At 44.9% G+C, this 18,120-nt stretch overlaps 1 protein-coding gene across 1 annotated transcript in view; it reads left to right on the top strand.

Moving 5' to 3' along the window:
* Positions 1–18,120, top strand: part of Nsd2 (nuclear receptor binding SET domain protein 2) — a 67,643-nt gene that overhangs the window by 2,534 nt on the left and 46,989 nt on the right. The window contains 2 exon segments of the mRNA XM_090343924.1: positions 11,689–12,314; positions 14,160–14,322. Coding sequence (XP_090200050.1) covers positions 11,718–12,314; positions 14,160–14,322 — 760 coding nt within the window. The 5' untranslated portion in view covers positions 11,689–11,717.

Below are 18,120 nucleotides of genomic sequence, written 5' to 3'. Positions count from 1 at the left end.
GCTTTTAAAATAAATACAGAGGGGCCAGGAGTTTGGCCTCGTGGTAGTGTGCTTGCCTAGCATGCATGAAGACCTGGGTTCGATTCCTCAGTACCACATACATAGAAGGGGAAAAAAAGCTGGAAGTGGTGCTGTAGCTCAAGTGGCAGAGCTCTAGCTTTGAGAAATTCCAAGGGCAGTACCCAGGCCCTGAGTTCAAGCTTAATGTTTTTAGAATAAGTTCTTGATGCCTGCACCCCCAAATCAGGTTACTGGAACCACAGGTTTGTACAACCTAGTCCCTCTTCCCCTTGTGGAGATGGAGTCTCAGACTCACCTGCCTGGGCTGTGCTGGCACTGTGACCCTCCCTCCCAGTCCACTCTTCCAGAAGCGTGGAGGGGTGGTCCAGGTACTGGGTCTGCTCTTGGCTGAGATGTCTCCATAACTCTTCTCCTGGGCCTGCCTCAGATCTTGGTCTTCCCATTCTTTTTCTTTTCTTTTGTGTTTTTGGCCAGTCCTGGGGCTTAAACTCAGGGCCTGAGCACTGTCGCTGAGTTGCTTTTGCTCAAGGCTAGCACTCTACCACTTGAGCCTCAGCACCACTTCAGGCTTTTTCTGTTTCTATGGCACTGAGGATTCAAACCCAGGGCTTCATGTATGCTTGGCAAGCACTCTGCCATATTCCCAGCCCAGTTGTCCCATTCTTAGTCTCCCAAGGAGCTAGAATTATAAGTGTGAGTCACCAGTCCCCAATTGTAATAACCTATCTCAGTGCTAGTCTCTGACCCAGTTGCCTTTTTTGGGGGGGGGGGTGGGAGGTCACAGGGCTTGAACTCTTGGCCTGGCCACTGTCTCTGAGCTCTTTAGCTCAAGGCTAGTGCTCTACTATTGAGCTATTAGCCATTGTGCCACTTCTGGTTTTCTGGTGGCGATAAGAGTCTCACAGACTCTGGCCTGGCTTTGAACAATGATCCTCATCTCAGTCTCCTGAGTAGCAAGGATTACAGGTGTGAGACACCAGCACCCGGCTTTTTCTTTTCTTTTTTTCTATGTACTGAGGAATTGAACCAGAGACTTCGTACATGCTGAACCGGAGTCTTTATACATGCTAGGCAAAACACTCTACCACTAGGCCAAACTCCCAACGTTTTTTTTTTTTTTTAATCATGTTGGAGCAGAAAAGGTTCAAAGAACTGAGTATGAAAGGAGAGAAGTCAGGCTTGGACCACTTGGCTCTTAACTGGGGAGGCAAGCCTAGGCTTCCCTGGTAGGGTAGTTTCTTGTGCTCATTATGCCTTATTGAAATGTTAAATGGAAATAGCCAGGAAACATTTCAACCATATAAGTGCAACAAATAATAGACAATGTGGAGCAAGTGTTTCTGTATGCATTACATTGTTGATTTTTTTTTTTTTAATCACTGGAGAAAGTAAAATAGGAGGGTGAGAGTTGACACCAAAGCCCTGGAGGATTAGGTGTGACTGTACAGACTGTCTTTTTTTCCCCTGTGCCCATCCTGGGGCATGAACTCAGGGCCTGGACACAGTCCCCAAGCTTTTTTGCCCCAGGCTATTACTTGAACTAGAGGTCCACTTTTGTCTTTTTGTGGTTAATTGGAGATAAAAGTCTCATGGACTTTGCTGCTGGGGTTGGCTTCAGACTTTGCTCCTCAGATCTCAATATCCTGAGTAATTAGGATTATAGATATAAGCTTCTGACAACCTGCTACCAGCACGCTCCACAACCCCTCCCCCCCTCCCTTTGGTGCCAAACCTGAGGCTTGAATTTAGGGCCTGGACATTACCCTTGGTCTTTTATGCTTAAGGCTAGCCATCTACCACTTTGAGCTGCTGTTCTACTCTTAAGACGTGGGTGTGTGGGTGTATGGTTAAGTGAGGATTTGTCTCATGGATTTTTCTTGCCCAGGCTAGCTTCGAACCTTGATCCTTAGCTTTCAGCTTCATGAATGCTTATGACTGCAGTCATGAGCCACAGGTACAAACCCTCTTGATATGGCTTATTCCTCTTGGGGAACCTTTACAGTAAACGTGGAGAGAAAAAAAAATTTGGGGGTCGTGGGTCTTGAACTCTGGGCCTGGGCATTGTCCCCGAGCTCTTCAGTTCAAGGCTACCGTCTGTCCTACCCCTTGAGCCACAGCATCACTTCTGGTTTTCTGGTGATTAATTGGAGATGAGTCTCACAGACTTTAGTGCCTGGACTGGCTTTGAACCACGATTCTCAGATCTCAACCTCCTGAGTAGCTAGGATTACAGGCATGAGCCACCGTGCCCAACTTAAGTGTTGATTTTTAAACATTTTTACTTGAATATTAGTTGCAGTATAGCTTTCGAAAGACTTGATTGTATACAATTTGGTCTGCTAGTCAAAAGTCAAGACAAACCATGCTGGATGTGGTAGCACACATTTGTAATCCCAGGTGGAGGCTAAGAGGATTGAGGTTTGATTGAGGCCAGTGAATTCCTATCAATAACTATGTTGGTTGTGATAGTTTATTGGTAATCAAAACTGCTCAAAAACAGTAGATAAAAGGATCACTTCATGCAGGAACAAGAACCTATCTGAAAAATAAAGCAAAACAGGGTGGGACATGGCTCAAGTGATAGAATGCCTATCTACCAAGTGGACACCTGAGTTCAAAACTTCATACTGGGGGCTGGGAGTTTGGCCAAGTGGTAGAGTGCTTGCCTAGCATGCACGAAGACCCGGGTTCGATTCCTTGGTACCACGTACTTAGAAAAAGCCAGAAGTGGTGCTGAGGCTCAAGTTGTAAGAGTTCTAGACTTGAGAAAAATCCAAGGACAGTCCTCAAGCCCTGAGCTCAAGCCTAGGACTGGCAAAAAAAAAAAACAACCAAAAAAACAAAAAAAAAAAGCTTCATACTGGGCTAGGAGTTTGGCCTCGTGGTAGAGTGCTTGCCTAGCATGCACAAAGACCCAGGACTGACTCCCCCCCCCCAAAAAAAAAAACCTCGTCAAATTATTATTATTATTATTATTTTGGTCAGTCCTGGGCTTGAACTCAGTGTCTGGGTAATGTCCTGGCGCTTCTTTTGCTTAAAGGCTAGTACTCTTATCACTTGAACCACAGCAACACTTCTGGGTTTTTTATGTGGTACTGAGGAATCAAATCCAGGGCTTCATGCATGTTAAGCGAGCACTCTACTACTAAGTCACATTCCTGCCATCTTTGTGGCACTGAGAGCAGAACCTGTTGTCTTTTGTCCCTTGGATTTTAGGGATCTGTGAGGGGACAAAAAAAAAACAAACAGTATGCAAAGGATCCTATCATTGAAAACCCGTGACTTGATCTTGAAAAAAGTTCACCCTGAATCTGACAAGACTTCCATGATTTACAACCAATTTATAGGAAATAGCCTGGGGAAGATGATAAACTATACACACTTGTCATTGGCAGAACTCAGAACGTGGGAAATCACAAAACAAAGCAGCCGCTTCTGCAGAAAAGAACAGGAGGAGGTGGCTGTTGGTATTGGTTGATAGAGTATGTTAGGCTTATGTGCAATCAGGTCTGGTCATTGGAGATATGACTCGACCCCACTTTTATTTGGGAAAACTAGGAGTTGCAACACTACTCAGTAATAGAACTAGCACTCACAGGGGTTCAGGTTTGATCTCCACCACCGTCCTTAGCCCTCACCAAAAAAAAAAAAATTGTTACTAATTTTTTTTTTTAATTTAGTTAGTCTTGAAGCTTGAACTTCAGCACCTGGACACTGCCCTTGAACTTGTTTGCTCAGTTAGTGTTCTGCCATTTGAGACTCAGCTCTACTTCCAGGTTTTTGGTGGTTAATTGTATATAAGTCTTGTGGATTCTCCTGACTAGGTTGGCTTTGAATGTTGATCCTTAGATCTCAGCCTCCTGAGGAGCTAGACTATAGGCATGAAAGCCTCGAGCCTGTTTTGTTAGTTTATCTGTATTGTAAAAGTGAATTGCGGAGTTTTTTGTTTTTGTTTTTTTTTTTTGTAAATTTTAAACTGGGTATTGGGGTTTGAACTGTAAGTCTTGAGTTCTTTCTCAGCCTTTCTCATTACTGACACCCCACTACTTGATCCATACTTCCCTTCTGGCTTTTTGCTGCTTAATTGGAGACAGGATCCTCTAGGGTCTGTCTGCACAATCTGGCTTTGAATTGCAAATCTTAGACCATAGCCTCCTAAGTAGCTAGAGTTATAGCTTTTTTTTTTTTTTTTGCCAGTTCTGGGCTTGAGCTCAGGGCCTGAGCACTGTCCTTGGACTTTCTCAAGGCTAGAGCTCTACCACTTGAGCTTCAGCACCACTTCTGGCTTTTTTTTTTTCTATGTATGTGGTGCCAAGGAATCGAACCCGGGTCTTCGTGCATGGTAGGCAAGCACTTTACTGCTAGGCCAAACTCCCGGCCCTCACCTGGCTTATTAGTAACAAAAAAATTTTTTTTGGCTGTAATAATGGTTTTATTAAGTTTCAGAATTCTGAGGTTGGGTGTGGTGAGTCTAGACTGGCAGCCTGGCTCAAATAGTGGAGTGTCAGCAGTGAAGAAGCATGCCAAGAGTGTGAAGTCCTGAATTCAAACCCCAGTACTGACATTAATAATAATAATAATAATGGTTGGGGGCCTGGAGTGTGGCCTAGTGATAGAGTGCTCTCTTAGCATGCATGAAGCCCTGAGTTCGGTTCCTTAGTATCATGTACACAGAAAAGGCCAGAAGTGGTTCTGTGGCTCAAGTGGTAGAACGTTGGCCTTGAGCAAAAAGTGTCCAAGGACCCTTAGTGCCCAGACCCTAAGATCAAGCCCCAGGACTGCCCCCCCCCCCCAAAAAAAAAAGTTGGCTGATTGCGGTGGCTCACACCTGTAATCCTAGCTACTCAGGAGGCTGAGATCTGAGGATCCAGGTTCAAAGCCAGCCCAGGCACTGAAGACTGTGAGACTCTTATCTTCAATGAACCTCTAGAAAGCAGGAAGTGGTGCTGTGGCTCTAGTGGTAGAGCACTAGCTAGCCTTGAGCTGAAGAGCTCAGGGACAGTGTCCAGGCCCAAATTCCCACGGTGGTGTGGGGGAGCTCAACTCCTTACAACTTCTTTGAAACAAATATTAGTAATGTTGTGTGTCCAACGTTGACTTTTGAAGTCTAGACTAGTGTATTTATCAGATAGTAGGGTGTTCTCAAGTGCCCAGGGATTTCAGTGACTTTGTGAGCTAAATCACTGAGGAGTCTGGTGTTTTCCCCAGGACTGTGCTGAGGGGTGTATCACTAGAGAAAGTTTGTACTTTCTCTACTTTCTTTTGGAGGAGACCCTGGTCATTATTGCTACTTTGATAAATATTTTGGAGGCTTGAACTCAGGGTCTAAATGCTGTCCTTCAGCTTCTTGTGCTCAAGGCTAGTGCTCTCTCACTTGAGTCATGCACTACTTCTGGCTTTCTTTTATGTATGTAGTACCGAGGAATCAAACCTGGGTCTTCCTGCATGCTAGGCAAGCTCTCTACCACCAGACCAAACTCCCGGCCTGCTTCTCTGCTTCCCCTCCCCCCTTCCCTTTAGTGTTGTGGAGATAAAAGAGTCTCTCACAGAGTTGGGCTAGGAATATGGTTTAGTGGTAGAGTGCTGCCTAGGATGAACTAAGCCCAGGGTTCGATTCATCAGTACCACATAAACAGAAGTGGTAGAAGCTCAAGTGCTACCCTTGAGCAAAAAAATCTCAGGGACAGTATCCAGGCCCCAAGCCCCAGGGCTAGCCCCCCCCAAAACAAAAAAAAGTCTCATAGACTTTACTGGGTGGGCTGGCTTTGAACTTCAGTCTTAAGAGCACAGCCTCCTGATTAGCTAAGATTAAAGATGTGAGCCTTCAGAGCCCAGCTTATTTTTATTTATTTCATTGTTATTTTTTAAAGTTGTACAAGGCGTTACAGTTCTGTAAGTCAGTTTATGGGAACAGTGCTTCTTTCTTGGTCACAGTTACTTGCAATTTTGGTTTTAAATGAATGTTTATAAATTATTATTTTGTTCAGCTCTTACCTGATAGTGGGGATGGTAGCTGATGAGGAGGAGGTTGTGAAACTGGAATTTGAGGTCAGGGCCTCATGCTTGGTAGGTAGATATTTTTCTACTTGAGCCATGTGCCCAACTCAGTATCTCCCTCCTCCCTCCCTCCCCCCCACCAAGTCCTGGGGCTTGAACTCAGGACCTGAGCAAAGTCCTTGGCCTTTCTCAAGGCTAGAGCTCTACCACTTGAGCCTCAGCACCACTTCCAGCTTTTTTTCTATGTATGTGGTACTGAGGAGTCAAACCCAGGTCTTTGTGCATGCTAGGCAAGCACTCTACCACTTGGCCAAACTCCCGGCCTCCACTTTCTAGAGGTTAATTGGAGATAAGTCTCAGATCCTTTTGTATCGAGGCTGGCTTTGAGCCTTGGTCTTCATGTCTCAGCTTTCTGAGTAGCTAGGATACAGGTGTGAGCCACCGTGCCCAGCTCCTCGTAGTAATTTTGTTTGCTTAATATGCCTTATACTAATTCATCTCATAGTTTTATTTCTTGAACCATCAAAGGAGCCTTTTGAGATGGCCAATCATACTGAATCTGTCATTTCTGCCTTTTCTCTTAACCCTTCTCTAGGCTGTGGACTGGACTCGCTTTGCTTGTACACAGATATTCCCATTTTCTGAAATGGAGTCTGTTCCTAGGAGCTAATGCCTTCCATGATTTACCTTCATGTTTAGTAATACACCTTCTGGTAGTTATCTTATTGTGTGTGGGTGGTAACATATTTGAGACCTTATGTGCCAAAATGAACTGTTCTGTACTGAAAACATGATGGATAGGTTGGCTGAGTATTTTATTTAGTAGATTTGAAATTGATTTTTTTTTAAACTTGGAAGGCATTGCTTCATTGTTACCCTTCCCATATGTAGATTTGGAATTGGAGATAGGCTTCAAAGGGTAGCATGCCAGCAGTGAGCAAGAAAGCTGAGAGCTCTAGGCACTGAACTGAAGCCCGCCCTGGTACTGGCAAAAAAAGACAAAACAACAGGCACACAACCCAAAAACATTTTTCTAAGTTAGACTAGTACTGTATGTGGATTTTCTTTTTTTGTTCTTAAGGCTAGTGCTTTAACCACACGTTTACTTCCAGTTTTCTGGTGGTTAATTGGAAATAAAGTCTCAGGGGCTCTCCTGCCGGGCTGACTTTGACCCACAATCCTTAGATCTCAAGTAGGATTACAGGCAACTGTACCTGGCTGCTCGTTAGGTTTTAAGATCCCGCCCCCCCCCCCCCCCCCCCCCCCCCGCCCTGTCATGGCGCTTGAACTCTGGGCCTAGGCACTGTCCTTGAGCTCTCCAGCTCAACTACCATCCTACCCCTTGAGCCATAGCCCCATTTCCAGCGTTCTAGTGGTTGATTGGACTTTAGTGCCCAGGCTGGCTCTGAACCTCGATCCTCAGATCTCAGCCTCCTGAGTAGCTAGGATGACAGGCGTGAGCCAGCCCATGGTTTAAGTTTTTTTTTTTATCCTTTGTGTTCTGTAGTTTCAACACTCCATGTCTAGGATGTGTGTGTGTGTCTGTGTGCGTGTTGACAAGGTTTTTAGTGTTTAGCAGGGTTAGAATAAGGGAAAATAGAAGAGAATCATTTCCTGCTCCAAGCAGGAAATAAAAGCTAAGACTCACCAGGTGTCGGTTTTTAGTTAACCTGCTCGGAGGTGCGCACGCGTGAGCTCGCGTGTGTGTGTGTGTGCGTGTGTGTGTGCGCGCTCGCTCACGTGTGTGTGTGTGTGTGTGTGTGTGTGTGAATACTTCTATTTCTTTTTTGTTTATTTTTAAATTGTTAGTCCAGGTACTGGTAGCTCATGGCTGCAAGTCTAGCTACTCCAGAAGCTGAGATCATGGTTCAGAACCCGCCCAGATTAGAAAGATGGTGAGATTCTTATCTCTAATTAATTATCAGAAAACTGGAAATGGAGCTGTGGCTCAAAGTGGTAGAGTGCTAGCCCTGAACACCAAAGCTTAGGGGCAATGCCCATGATCTGAGTTCAAGCTCTGTGACCACCACCAACAAAAAAGTATTGTTACTATTAAGGTGGTATACAGAGGGGTTACTATTTCATAAGTCAAGTAATAGGTACATTTCTTTTGGGGCAGTATGACTTCTTCCTTTGCTCTGTCCCAGTTTTTCCCTTGTCATCCTCTCCTACAAGTTGTATAGTTCATTTTCAACATAGTATCTACTGAGTATCACTGCTGTATTTGTTTACCCTTTGTCCCTCCAATTCTGTGACCCCTTTTACCCTCCTCACCCCCAGATAAATGAACAAACAAAAAAAACCCAGAAAAACATCAAAAGCAAAAACAGATCCCATCTTCACCAACAACATGGCTAAGGGGATAAACCCTTGCTTTCCCCATCCTCTCTAATCTCTACTCCAAGTATTACATTGAGCACTGGGCCTGGGCAATGTCCCTGAGCCCTTCAGCTCAAGGCTACCACACTACCCTTCAAGCCACAGAGCCACTTCTGGTTTTCTGGTGGTTAACTGTACATAAAGAGTCTCACTGATTTTAGTGCCCAGGCTGGCTTTGAACCATAAACCTCAGATCTCAGCTTCCTGAGTAGCTAGGATTACAGGCGTGAGCCACCTCACCTGGCCTTTTTTTTTTTGGCAAGTCCTGGGGGCTTGAACTCAGTACCTGAGCACTGTCTTTGGGCTTTCTCAAGGCCAGCTCTCTACCACTTGAGCCACAGCAGCATCTCCAGCTTTTTCTGTATATATAATATAATAAAGAGGAATCAAACCCAGAGCTTCATGTATGCTAGACAAGCACTCTACCACTAGACCATGCTCCTGGCCCTTCTTCTGTCATCTCTAGCATGCTATTAAAGACCATATATATTAGCCAGGTGTGCTGGCTCACACCTGTAATCCTAGCTACTCAGGAGGCTGAGATCTGAGGATTGGGGTTCAAAGACACCCCATTTAGTGATTACCTCCAGTTAATCACTAGAAAACCAGAAGTGGAGCTGTAGCTCAAGAGGTGGGGCGGTAGCCTTGAGCTGAAGAGCTCAGGGATGGTGTCCAGGCCCAGAGATCAAGCGCCATGACCCCCCCCCCCAAAAAAAGACCATATATATTGAAAATTTGATTGTAGATACATTTTTTTCTTAGTTATGGAATTTGGGGGGGGGAGCGGGGGTAGTCTGTTGCAGGGCTTGAACCTAATCAGGTCTGGGCTCTGTCCCTGAGCTTTTCTGCTCAAGGCTAGCACCCTACCACTTTGAGCCACAGCTCTACTTCCAGTTTTCTGGTAGTTAATAGGAGATTAGAGGCTCAGACATCCCTCCCTGGGCCAGCTTTGAACTGCCCTCCTAAGATCTGAATAGCCTGCTGAATAGCCAGGATTACAGGTGTGAACCACCAGCACCAGCATATGATTTCCATTAGATTCTCTTTTTGTGTGTGTGTGTGTGTGTGTCATAGGGCTTGAACTCTGGAGCTGGGCTCTGTCCCTGAGCTCTTCAGCCCAAGGCTACCAACCTACTCCCTGGAACCACATAAGAGTCTCATGGACTTTTGTGTCCAGGCTGGCTGTGAACCAGATGCTCACTTCTCAGCTTCCTGGGTAGCTAGGATGACAGGGTGAGCTGCCGTGCCTGTCTTGCTCTTTTTATTTGAAAACTCCCATCATTTTCTCATGCTTTCGGTTCTTTTCTAATTACTTCAGATAGTTTTAAATTGAAAAAAAAAAAATGCCCATGGGCTGGGAATGTGGCTTAGTAACAAAGTGCATGCCCAGCATGCATAAAGCCCTCTCCTGGGTTCGATTCCTCAGTACCACATAAACAGAAAAAGCCAGAAGTGGTGCTGTGGCTCAAGTGGCAGAGTACTAGCCTTGAGAAAACTCAAGGACAATGCCCAAACCCCCAGGACTGGAAAAAAAAACAAACCAAAAAACTGTCTTAAGATTTTATGTTTTTATTTGTAAATAAATTTATAGTACTCCCTGTAGGATAGTTTGCCTCATATAATTTGGAAAAGGGCTAATTTGATATACCTTAAAAAAAAACCTTTTGTTATGGTCAAACAAAACATTTCTCTGTGTATGTTGGCATTGTAGGATTGTCTGGGCACATGAAACTAAGCTGGAGTTGTGGGGTTTTGTTTTCTTTCTCTTTCTTTTTCTTCTGTTGTTGTTGTTGTCAGTCATGGGGCTTGAACTCTGGGCCTGAGCCTTGTCTTTGAGCTCTTCAGCCAAAGATTAGCGCTCTGCCACTTTGAACCCCCAGCTCACTTCCACTTTTCTGGTGGTTTATTAGAGATAGGAGTATCACACACTTTTGTGCCTGGCTGGCTTTGATCCTTAGATCCCAACTTCCTGAGAGGCTAGAATTACAGGAGCTGGCTGTTCTGTTTGTGAGTGCTCCTGGGGTTCAAACTTAGGGTTTGGGTGCTGTCCTTGAGCGTTTGTGCTGAACAAAGGTAACGTTCTACCACTTGTGCCACAGCCCCGCTTGGGGCTTTCTGTGGAAGTTGATAAAGAGCCACAGGGACTTGCCTTCCTGAGCTGGCTTCAAACAATCCTCTGATTTCACCTTTTTGCTAGGATTACAGTATAAGCCACCAACGCCCAATATATTTTGCTTTAAGCTCTTTTCTATTGTCCTTTTTCCTGTGTGTCGCCTTGTGTTAGCTGCTGCATATATTGTTGGTTCTTTTTTAAAATTTATTTTGTTTTATTTTTGGTGTTTAACTCAGGGCCTGGGCACTGTCCCTGAGCTTCTTTTGCTCAAGGCTAGCACTCTGCCACTTAAGCTACGGCGCTGCTTCTGTCCTTTTCTGTTTATGGTATTGGAGAATCAAATCTAGGGCCTCAAGCATGCTAGGCAAGCCTCTACCAGTAAGCCACATTCCCACATTCCCAGGTGCACCCACCCACCCACCTTTTTTTTTTTGGTCATGTGTCTTGAACTCTGGGCCTGGGCACTAAGCTCTTCAGCTCAAGCTACTGCTTAGCAGGGCTTCAACCCAGGATCTTGTAAGTTTCATGGCTTGTCCTTTTACGCCTTGAGGCCCGCCTTCAGCCCCACTTTTTTTTTTTTCCCCAGTCCTAGGCTTGAGCTCAGGTTCTGAGCACTGTCCTTGAACTTTCTCAAGGCTAGAACTCTACCACTTGAACCACAGCACCACTTCTGCCTTTTTCTATGTATGTGGCATCGAGGAATGGAACACCAGTCTTCGCCCATGCTAGGCAAGCACTCTACCTCTAGGCCAAACTCCTGGCCCTTAGCCCTCCTTTTTGCTGGTTAATTGGAGGTGGAATTTTGTGAGCTTTTCCATCTGGACTGACTTCACCCTTTGATCCTTCTGATGTCGGACTTCTGAGTGGCCCAATACAGATGTGAACGGCCGGTGCCCAGCTGTATTAGCTCCTTTACCTGCACAGGTGCTGGGGCGGGGGACAGCATCTGCTGTAAATGTACAGGTTAAGTTGTGGGTTCTCTGGACAGGCTGTCCTACTTTTCCTTTTACAAATGATTCCTTGTGTCCTTTCAGCTGTATTAATTTGAACAGCCTCCTGAAACTTACCGTTATATAAAACATAAATGGCCTTAACAAACAAAATCACTTCTCCCCTCCCAATTTGTAGAGTAGTTGTTCTACTTGTGTAACACAATGTTTTTCTTTTTATTATTGTAGTGTTCTGAGAATCAAAGCTTCTAGGCTGGATGGAATTTAGCATCAAGAAAAGTCCCCTTTCTGTTCAGAAAGTTGCAAAGTGCATGAAAATGAAGCAGACACCAGAAATCCTTGGCAATGGAAATGGAAAGACTCAGAACTGTGACGTGAATCACGAGTGTTCTGTCTTCCTCAGCAGAGCTCAGCTTTCAAACAGCCTGCAGGAGGGGGTCATGCAGAAGTTCAATGGCCATGAGGCACTTCCTTTTATTCCTGCTGAGAAGCTGAAGGATCTTACATCCCGAGTGTTCAACGGAGAGCCTGATGCTCATGATGCCAAATTGTGTTTTGAATCCCAGGAAGCAAAAGGAATTGGGACACCCCCCAACACCACCCCTGTCAAAAATGGCTCTCCAGAAATTAAGCTGAAAATTACCAAAACGTACATGAATGGGAAGCCTCTCTTTGAATCTTCCATTTGTGGTGACAGTGCTGCTGAAATGTCTCAATTGGAAGAAAATGGACAAAAATTGGAGAACAAAGCGAGGAGGAACAGGAAGAGGAGCATAAAGTATGACTCCTTACTGGAGCAAGGCCTTGTGGAAGCAGCTCTAGTGTCTAAGATCTCAAGTCCTGCAGAAAAAAAGGTATCTGAGGGTTTCCGTCAGCTCGTGTGACAAGAACAGTGAGCGCAGACCCTTGTGAGATGCCTTCATATGTGTACTTAGAAAGGGCTGGGAATGGCCTGGTGCTGGCGGCCGCTGGCTTTCTTCTTACCTGGAACCTTTGTGACAAGTCAGACCTCAGCCACCTGTCACACAAGTTACACAAGTGCCATGTGTGGCTGTTGCCTGCTTTAGGTCTTTAGCTGCCTTCTCTGCCACTTGAGGGGCCAGTGGAGGTTAAGAGGTCAGGACTGTGGGCTGGAATGTGGCGTAGTGATAGAGTGCTTGTCTAGCATGAAACCTTGGGTTCCGTTTCTCAGTACCACAGAAACGAAAAGCTGGAAGTAGTAGAGTGCTAGCCTTGAGCAAAAGAAGCTCAGGGACAGTGGCCAAGCCCTGAGTTCAGGACCCAGGACTGTCCTCCCCACCCAAAAAAAATTCTAAAGTAGTAAAAATGGGTAAAACCAATTTCTGAATCCAGGCACATGAATTTCCATGTCCTTGATAGACAGCTTCAAATGCACTGCTTTCATAGACCTTGCCTCTCAGGCACTCTTAAGTTTAACAGTCCGTGGAAACCAGGGGGTCCTGTGAGACTTGACATTGTGTCCTCTGAGAAGTGGGAGCAAAGCTGTGCCATGCAGGTGTGTTGCCTTTATCCTCCCTGCCCACATCACTATCTACTCAGAGGCTCAAACAGCGGTCTTGCAGATGATTGCCTCCTGGAGATTTGGCACAAATGCCTCAGATAGCGTGAGCTGTGCTTCCAAAGAGAAGAGACTCCAGAGAGGCCTCACAAGGATTTGCCTTTGGGGAGGAATTCAGCCTCAACAGCTGCTTAAGTTCCAGAGATGGAGAAACTGAGACGTATAGAGCTCTTAGCACTCAGAGCACGAGTGGTAGCTGGGGCCCCTGCCTCAGCACAGGGTATCTTCATGTGCCTTGAAAGACTGAATAGCAGATATTTTACTGGGGCCAGGACCAGTATAGATTTCAGGTTCCATTGAAGGCCATCTGCTAAGTTAAGAAAATTGGTTCACAGTGAAACTTTTTTTGTTGTTTTTTTTGTTAGTTATAGGGCTTGAACTCTGGGCCTGGGCATTGTCCTTGAGCTCTTCAGCTCAAGGCTACCACCCTACCCTTTGAGCCATAGCACCACTTCCGGTTTCATTGGAGAGGAGTCTCACGGACTTTGGTGCCTGGGCTGGCTTTGAAGCAGGGTCCTCAGATCTCAGCCTCCTGAGTAGCTAGGATTACAGACGTGCGCCACTGTACCCAGCCAGAGAGACATTTTGTATTGTTGAAAACTCAACTAGATACTGTGTGGGCCTTTTAGGGGTCAAAAATTGTGATGAAGTGACATTGAGGCGAGGATCTAAAGTAGGATAAGGATCAGGAGCAAGATCTGGTGGTAGAGTGCTCCCCTAGCATGCACAAAGCCCTGCGTTCGATTCCTCGGAACCACATACACAGAAAAAGCCAGAAGTGGTGCTGTGGCTTAAAGTGGTAGAGTGCTAGCCTTGAGAAAGCTCAAGGACAGTGCTCAGGCTCTGAGTTCAAGCCCCAGGACTGGAAAACAAAACAAAACAAAAGGTAAGGAGAGCATGTTCTTGGAAGGTTTGCTTTTGTATTTTCTTGTGGTGCTGGGATTGAACTCAGGGTCTTGTGCATGTAGTACGCTTATTATTGAGTGTTACCCTCAACCATCATGTGTGCTTTGACCTTTTCATTTCAGCCTGATGAATTCTTGGTCATATAAGTAGGTGAAAAATTGTATTTAGAAGTAGTTATTGGATGTTAATGTTTGTCTTTTGTTTTTACTTCTAGATTTCAGTGAAGAAAGAGTCCTGTTCTAACACTGGCAGAGACAAAGACCACTTGTTGAAATACAGTGTGGGTGATTTAGTGTGGTCCAAAGTGTCTGGTTACCCCTGGTGGCCTTGCATGGTGTCTGCAGATCCACTCCTTCACAACTACACCAAACTAAAAGGTAGTACTTTATTTATTTATTTATTTATTATTATTTTTTTTTTACCTTCTTTTTTTTTTTATTGTAATTAGTAAAAGGGTTACATGATATTTGCCAGATAGAAGGTGCATTAATTCACATACATTGATACCCTTTCACATGTCTTGGTACCCATTTCCCACACCCCCCACCCGTCTTGGTTTTCCCCCCTTCCCTATCAAATTTCAAATATCCAAATACAAATAAATTCAATATATCAGATAACAAAGTGAGATACTATACCAATATGAGATAACCAAGCGACAGCAAAGGAGATGAGAGACAACATAGTACATTAAGGACAACAATCATTCATTATATGGCTTTTGTTTCAATATCCTAGAGGTCCTTTCAATTAGCTTCACATTATATGGCCTTATGTATCAAGATTTTGCTCTATTGCAAATCTCTGCTAGTAGAGCCCAAGGTTTCTACTGATTATGATGAATTGGTTTTTGCACTTCTACTTTTGTCTCTTAATGTTTCTTTCTTTTTTTTTTTTTTTGGTGGGTCATGGGGCTTGAACTAGGCCTGGGTGTGTTCTTGAGTGCTTCAGCTCAAGGCTATCACCCTACTCTCGTTTTCTGGAGGTTAATTGGAGATAAGAGTCTCAGGTCCTTTAGTGCCCATGCTGGCTTTGAACCTCGATCCTCAGATCTCAGCCTCCTGAGTAGCTGGGGTTACAGGCGTGAGCCACCATGCCCGACAGAGAGACTGTTTATTTATTTATTTTGCCAGTCTTGGGGCTTGAACTCCTGAGCTTCTTTAGTTCAAGGCCAACACTTAAGCCATAGCGTCACTTCTGGCTTTTACTATGGATATGGTACTGAGGAATCGAACCCAGGGCTTCATGTATGCTAAGCAAGCACTCTACCACTAAGCCACATTCACAGTCCTCTAATGTTTCTTATCTAATACTTCTTAATTTCCCTAAGTGGACCTGCTATGGCCATCTTTGCAATTTTGCCTAAGATGGGTGATTAGTTCAGGTATGACACAGCCATATGCACTTAAACTAATTGAATTGATACTAAAGGAGAAACAATCATCTTTGCCTTATATTACTTTCAAGCTATTTATGTATGTATTTAAAGGGTTTTTTGGGGGGGTGGCGTGGGGTCTGGTGGGGTCTGTCATGGGGCTTGAATTCATGGCCCAAATCCTATACCTAGCACTCTACCACAACTCACTTTTGTTTTTATGGTGGTTAATTGGAGGTAAGGTAAAAGTCTCATGGACTTTCCCTGCCCAGGCTGGCTTTGAACTGTGATCCTCAGAGCTCAGCCTCCTGAGTAGCTAGGATTACAGGTATGAGCCACTGGTGTTCAGTTATTAAAGATTTTGGGTTGGTTTTTTTTTTTTTTGCCATGCCTGGGGCTTGAACTCAGGGCCTGGGCACTGTGATGTTTTTGCTCAAGACTAGCTCTCTTCCACTTAAGCCACAGCTTCATTTCTGGTGATTAATTGGAGATAGATTCTACATATCTCACAGACTTTTCTGCCCAGACTGGTTAGCTTTTTGAGATCATCAGAGCTCAGCCTCCTGAGTAGCTAGAATAGGAACTGAGTTAAAGGTTTTTATGTATTTGTGTATTGATTGATTGTTATAAAGGTGATGTACAGAGTGGTTGCAGTAACAAATCATGTAACGAGTACATGAAAAAAAAAAAACTTTTTGCCAGGTGCTGTGGCTCACACCTGTAATCCTAGCTACTCAGAATGCTGAGATCTGAGGATCATAGTTCTAAGCCAGCCTAGGCTCTAAAGGAGACCTTTTTTTTTTTTGCCTGTCCTGGGCTTGAGCTCAGGGCCTGAGCACTGTCCTTGGACTTTCTCAAGATTAGAACTCTACCACTTGAGCCTCAGCACCATTTCTGGCTTTTTTCTATGCATGTGGTACCAAGGAATCGAACCCAGGTCCTCGTGCATGCTAGGCAAGCACTCTACCACTAGGCCAAACTCCCAGCCCCAAGAAGGAGACTCTTATCTCCAATTAATCACTAGAAAACGGGAAGTGGGGCCCGTGGCTCAGGGGTAGCGCGGTAGCCTTGAGCTGAGTAGCTCAGGGACAGTGCCCAGGCTCAGAATTCAAGCCCTGTGACCCCCCTACACTCCAAAAAAATTATGGCACTAGTGTTTGAACTCAGGACTTAACATTTGCTGGGCAAATGCTCTGTCATTTGAGTCATACCCTATCCCCAATGAGTGCATTTTCTTTTTCAACAATTTTTCTTTCCTGTCCTACCTATATGTTGTAGAGTTCATTTTCATGTAGTATCTCTAAATACCACTGCTGTATTTGTGCGCCCCCTGTCCCTCCCATTCTTTGCCCCCTTACCTGCATAAGCAAGACAAAAAGAAAAGCTAGGTGCTGGTGGCTCCTGGCTGTAATTCTAGCTACTCAGGAGGCTGAGATCTGAGGGTCATGTGGTTCATAGACAGCCAGATGTCTAGGAAATATTCCCTGAGGTCCCCCCCCCCCCCTTATCGGTTCTGGGGCTTGAACAAAGGGCCTGGGTCTTTCCTTGAGCTCTTTCACTGAAGGGTTACCACTCTGCCACTGTGAGCCACTGCACCACTTCTGGTTTTCTAGTGATTAACTAGAGATAGAGATGCACCGTCTTTTCTGACTGGGCTGGCTTTGAACCGTGATTGTCAGATTTCGGCCTCATGAGTAGCTGGGATTACAAGCATGAGCCTGTAATCCTGGCACCCAGCTTCCATGAGACTCATCTCCAATTAACTACCAGAAAATGGGAAATGGAGCTATGGTTCAAAGTGGTAGGGCACTAGCCTTGAGCAAAAGAGCTTAGGGACAGTGCCCAGGCCCTGAGTTCAAGCCCTATAATCCATAAAAAAGGAAATGACCTCCAGTTCTTGGAGTCCATTGTGTAAATATTATTTTACATGATGAGATGCTCGTAGACATGGTGCCTTTGTGTTCCTCTGCTAAGTGTATCCTCCTTTGGCCTCCCCTTGTGTAGGTATCTAGAGCCCTGAATAATTTATCATGTCCCAGTGTATTTCAGATCTATTCCATGTATTAGAGAAAACATATGGTTTGGCATTGTAACTCATGCCTGTAATCCTAGCTATTGAGGAGGCTGAGATCTGAGGATTGTGGTTCAAAACCAGCCTGGACACTAAAGTCTGTGAGAATGTTCTCTAGTCAACCACCAGAAAACCAGAATGGTGCTGTAGCTCAAGGGGCAGGGAAATAGCCTTGAGCTGAAGAGCTCAGGGTTAATGTTGAGGCCCAGAGTTCAAGTCCCCACAACTGACCCCAAAAAGAAAAGAAAAGAAAGAAAATGTGTTGTCACTCTGAGCTTGTCTTACCTCACTTAACATGATTGGTTCTAGGTCCGTCCATTTCCCTGCAAATAACATAATATTTTTCCCCCTTCTCCTTCTCTTTTTTCTGCTTCTGCTTCTTTTGCCAGTCCTGTGTTTGAAGTCAGGGCCTGGGCACTGTCCTTGGATACTTTTTGCTCAAGGCTAGTGCTCTACCACTTGAGCCACAGTATCATTTCTGGCTTTTTCTTTGTATGTGGTACCAAGGAATTGAACCTGGGGCTTTGTGCATGCTAGGTAAGCCTTCTACCATTAGGCTCTGTTCTCAGCCTAATATTATTTTTTTCTTTTCTTTTTTCTTTCCTTTCCTTTTTTTTTTTTTTTTTTTTTTTTGCCAATCCTGGGCTTGGGCTCAGGGCCTGAGCACTGTCCTTGGACTTTCTCAAGGCTAGAGTTCTACCATTTGAGCCTTAGCACCACTTCTGGCTT

This window comes from Megascapheus bottae, chromosome 13 (assembly GCF_031878675.1).
Source record: "Megascapheus bottae isolate mThoBot1 chromosome 13, mThoBot2.hap1, whole genome shotgun sequence".
NCBI classification, from domain to species: Eukaryota; Metazoa; Chordata; class Mammalia; order Rodentia; family Geomyidae; genus Megascapheus; species Megascapheus bottae.
This window is presented reverse-complemented; position numbering and strand designations above follow the sequence as displayed.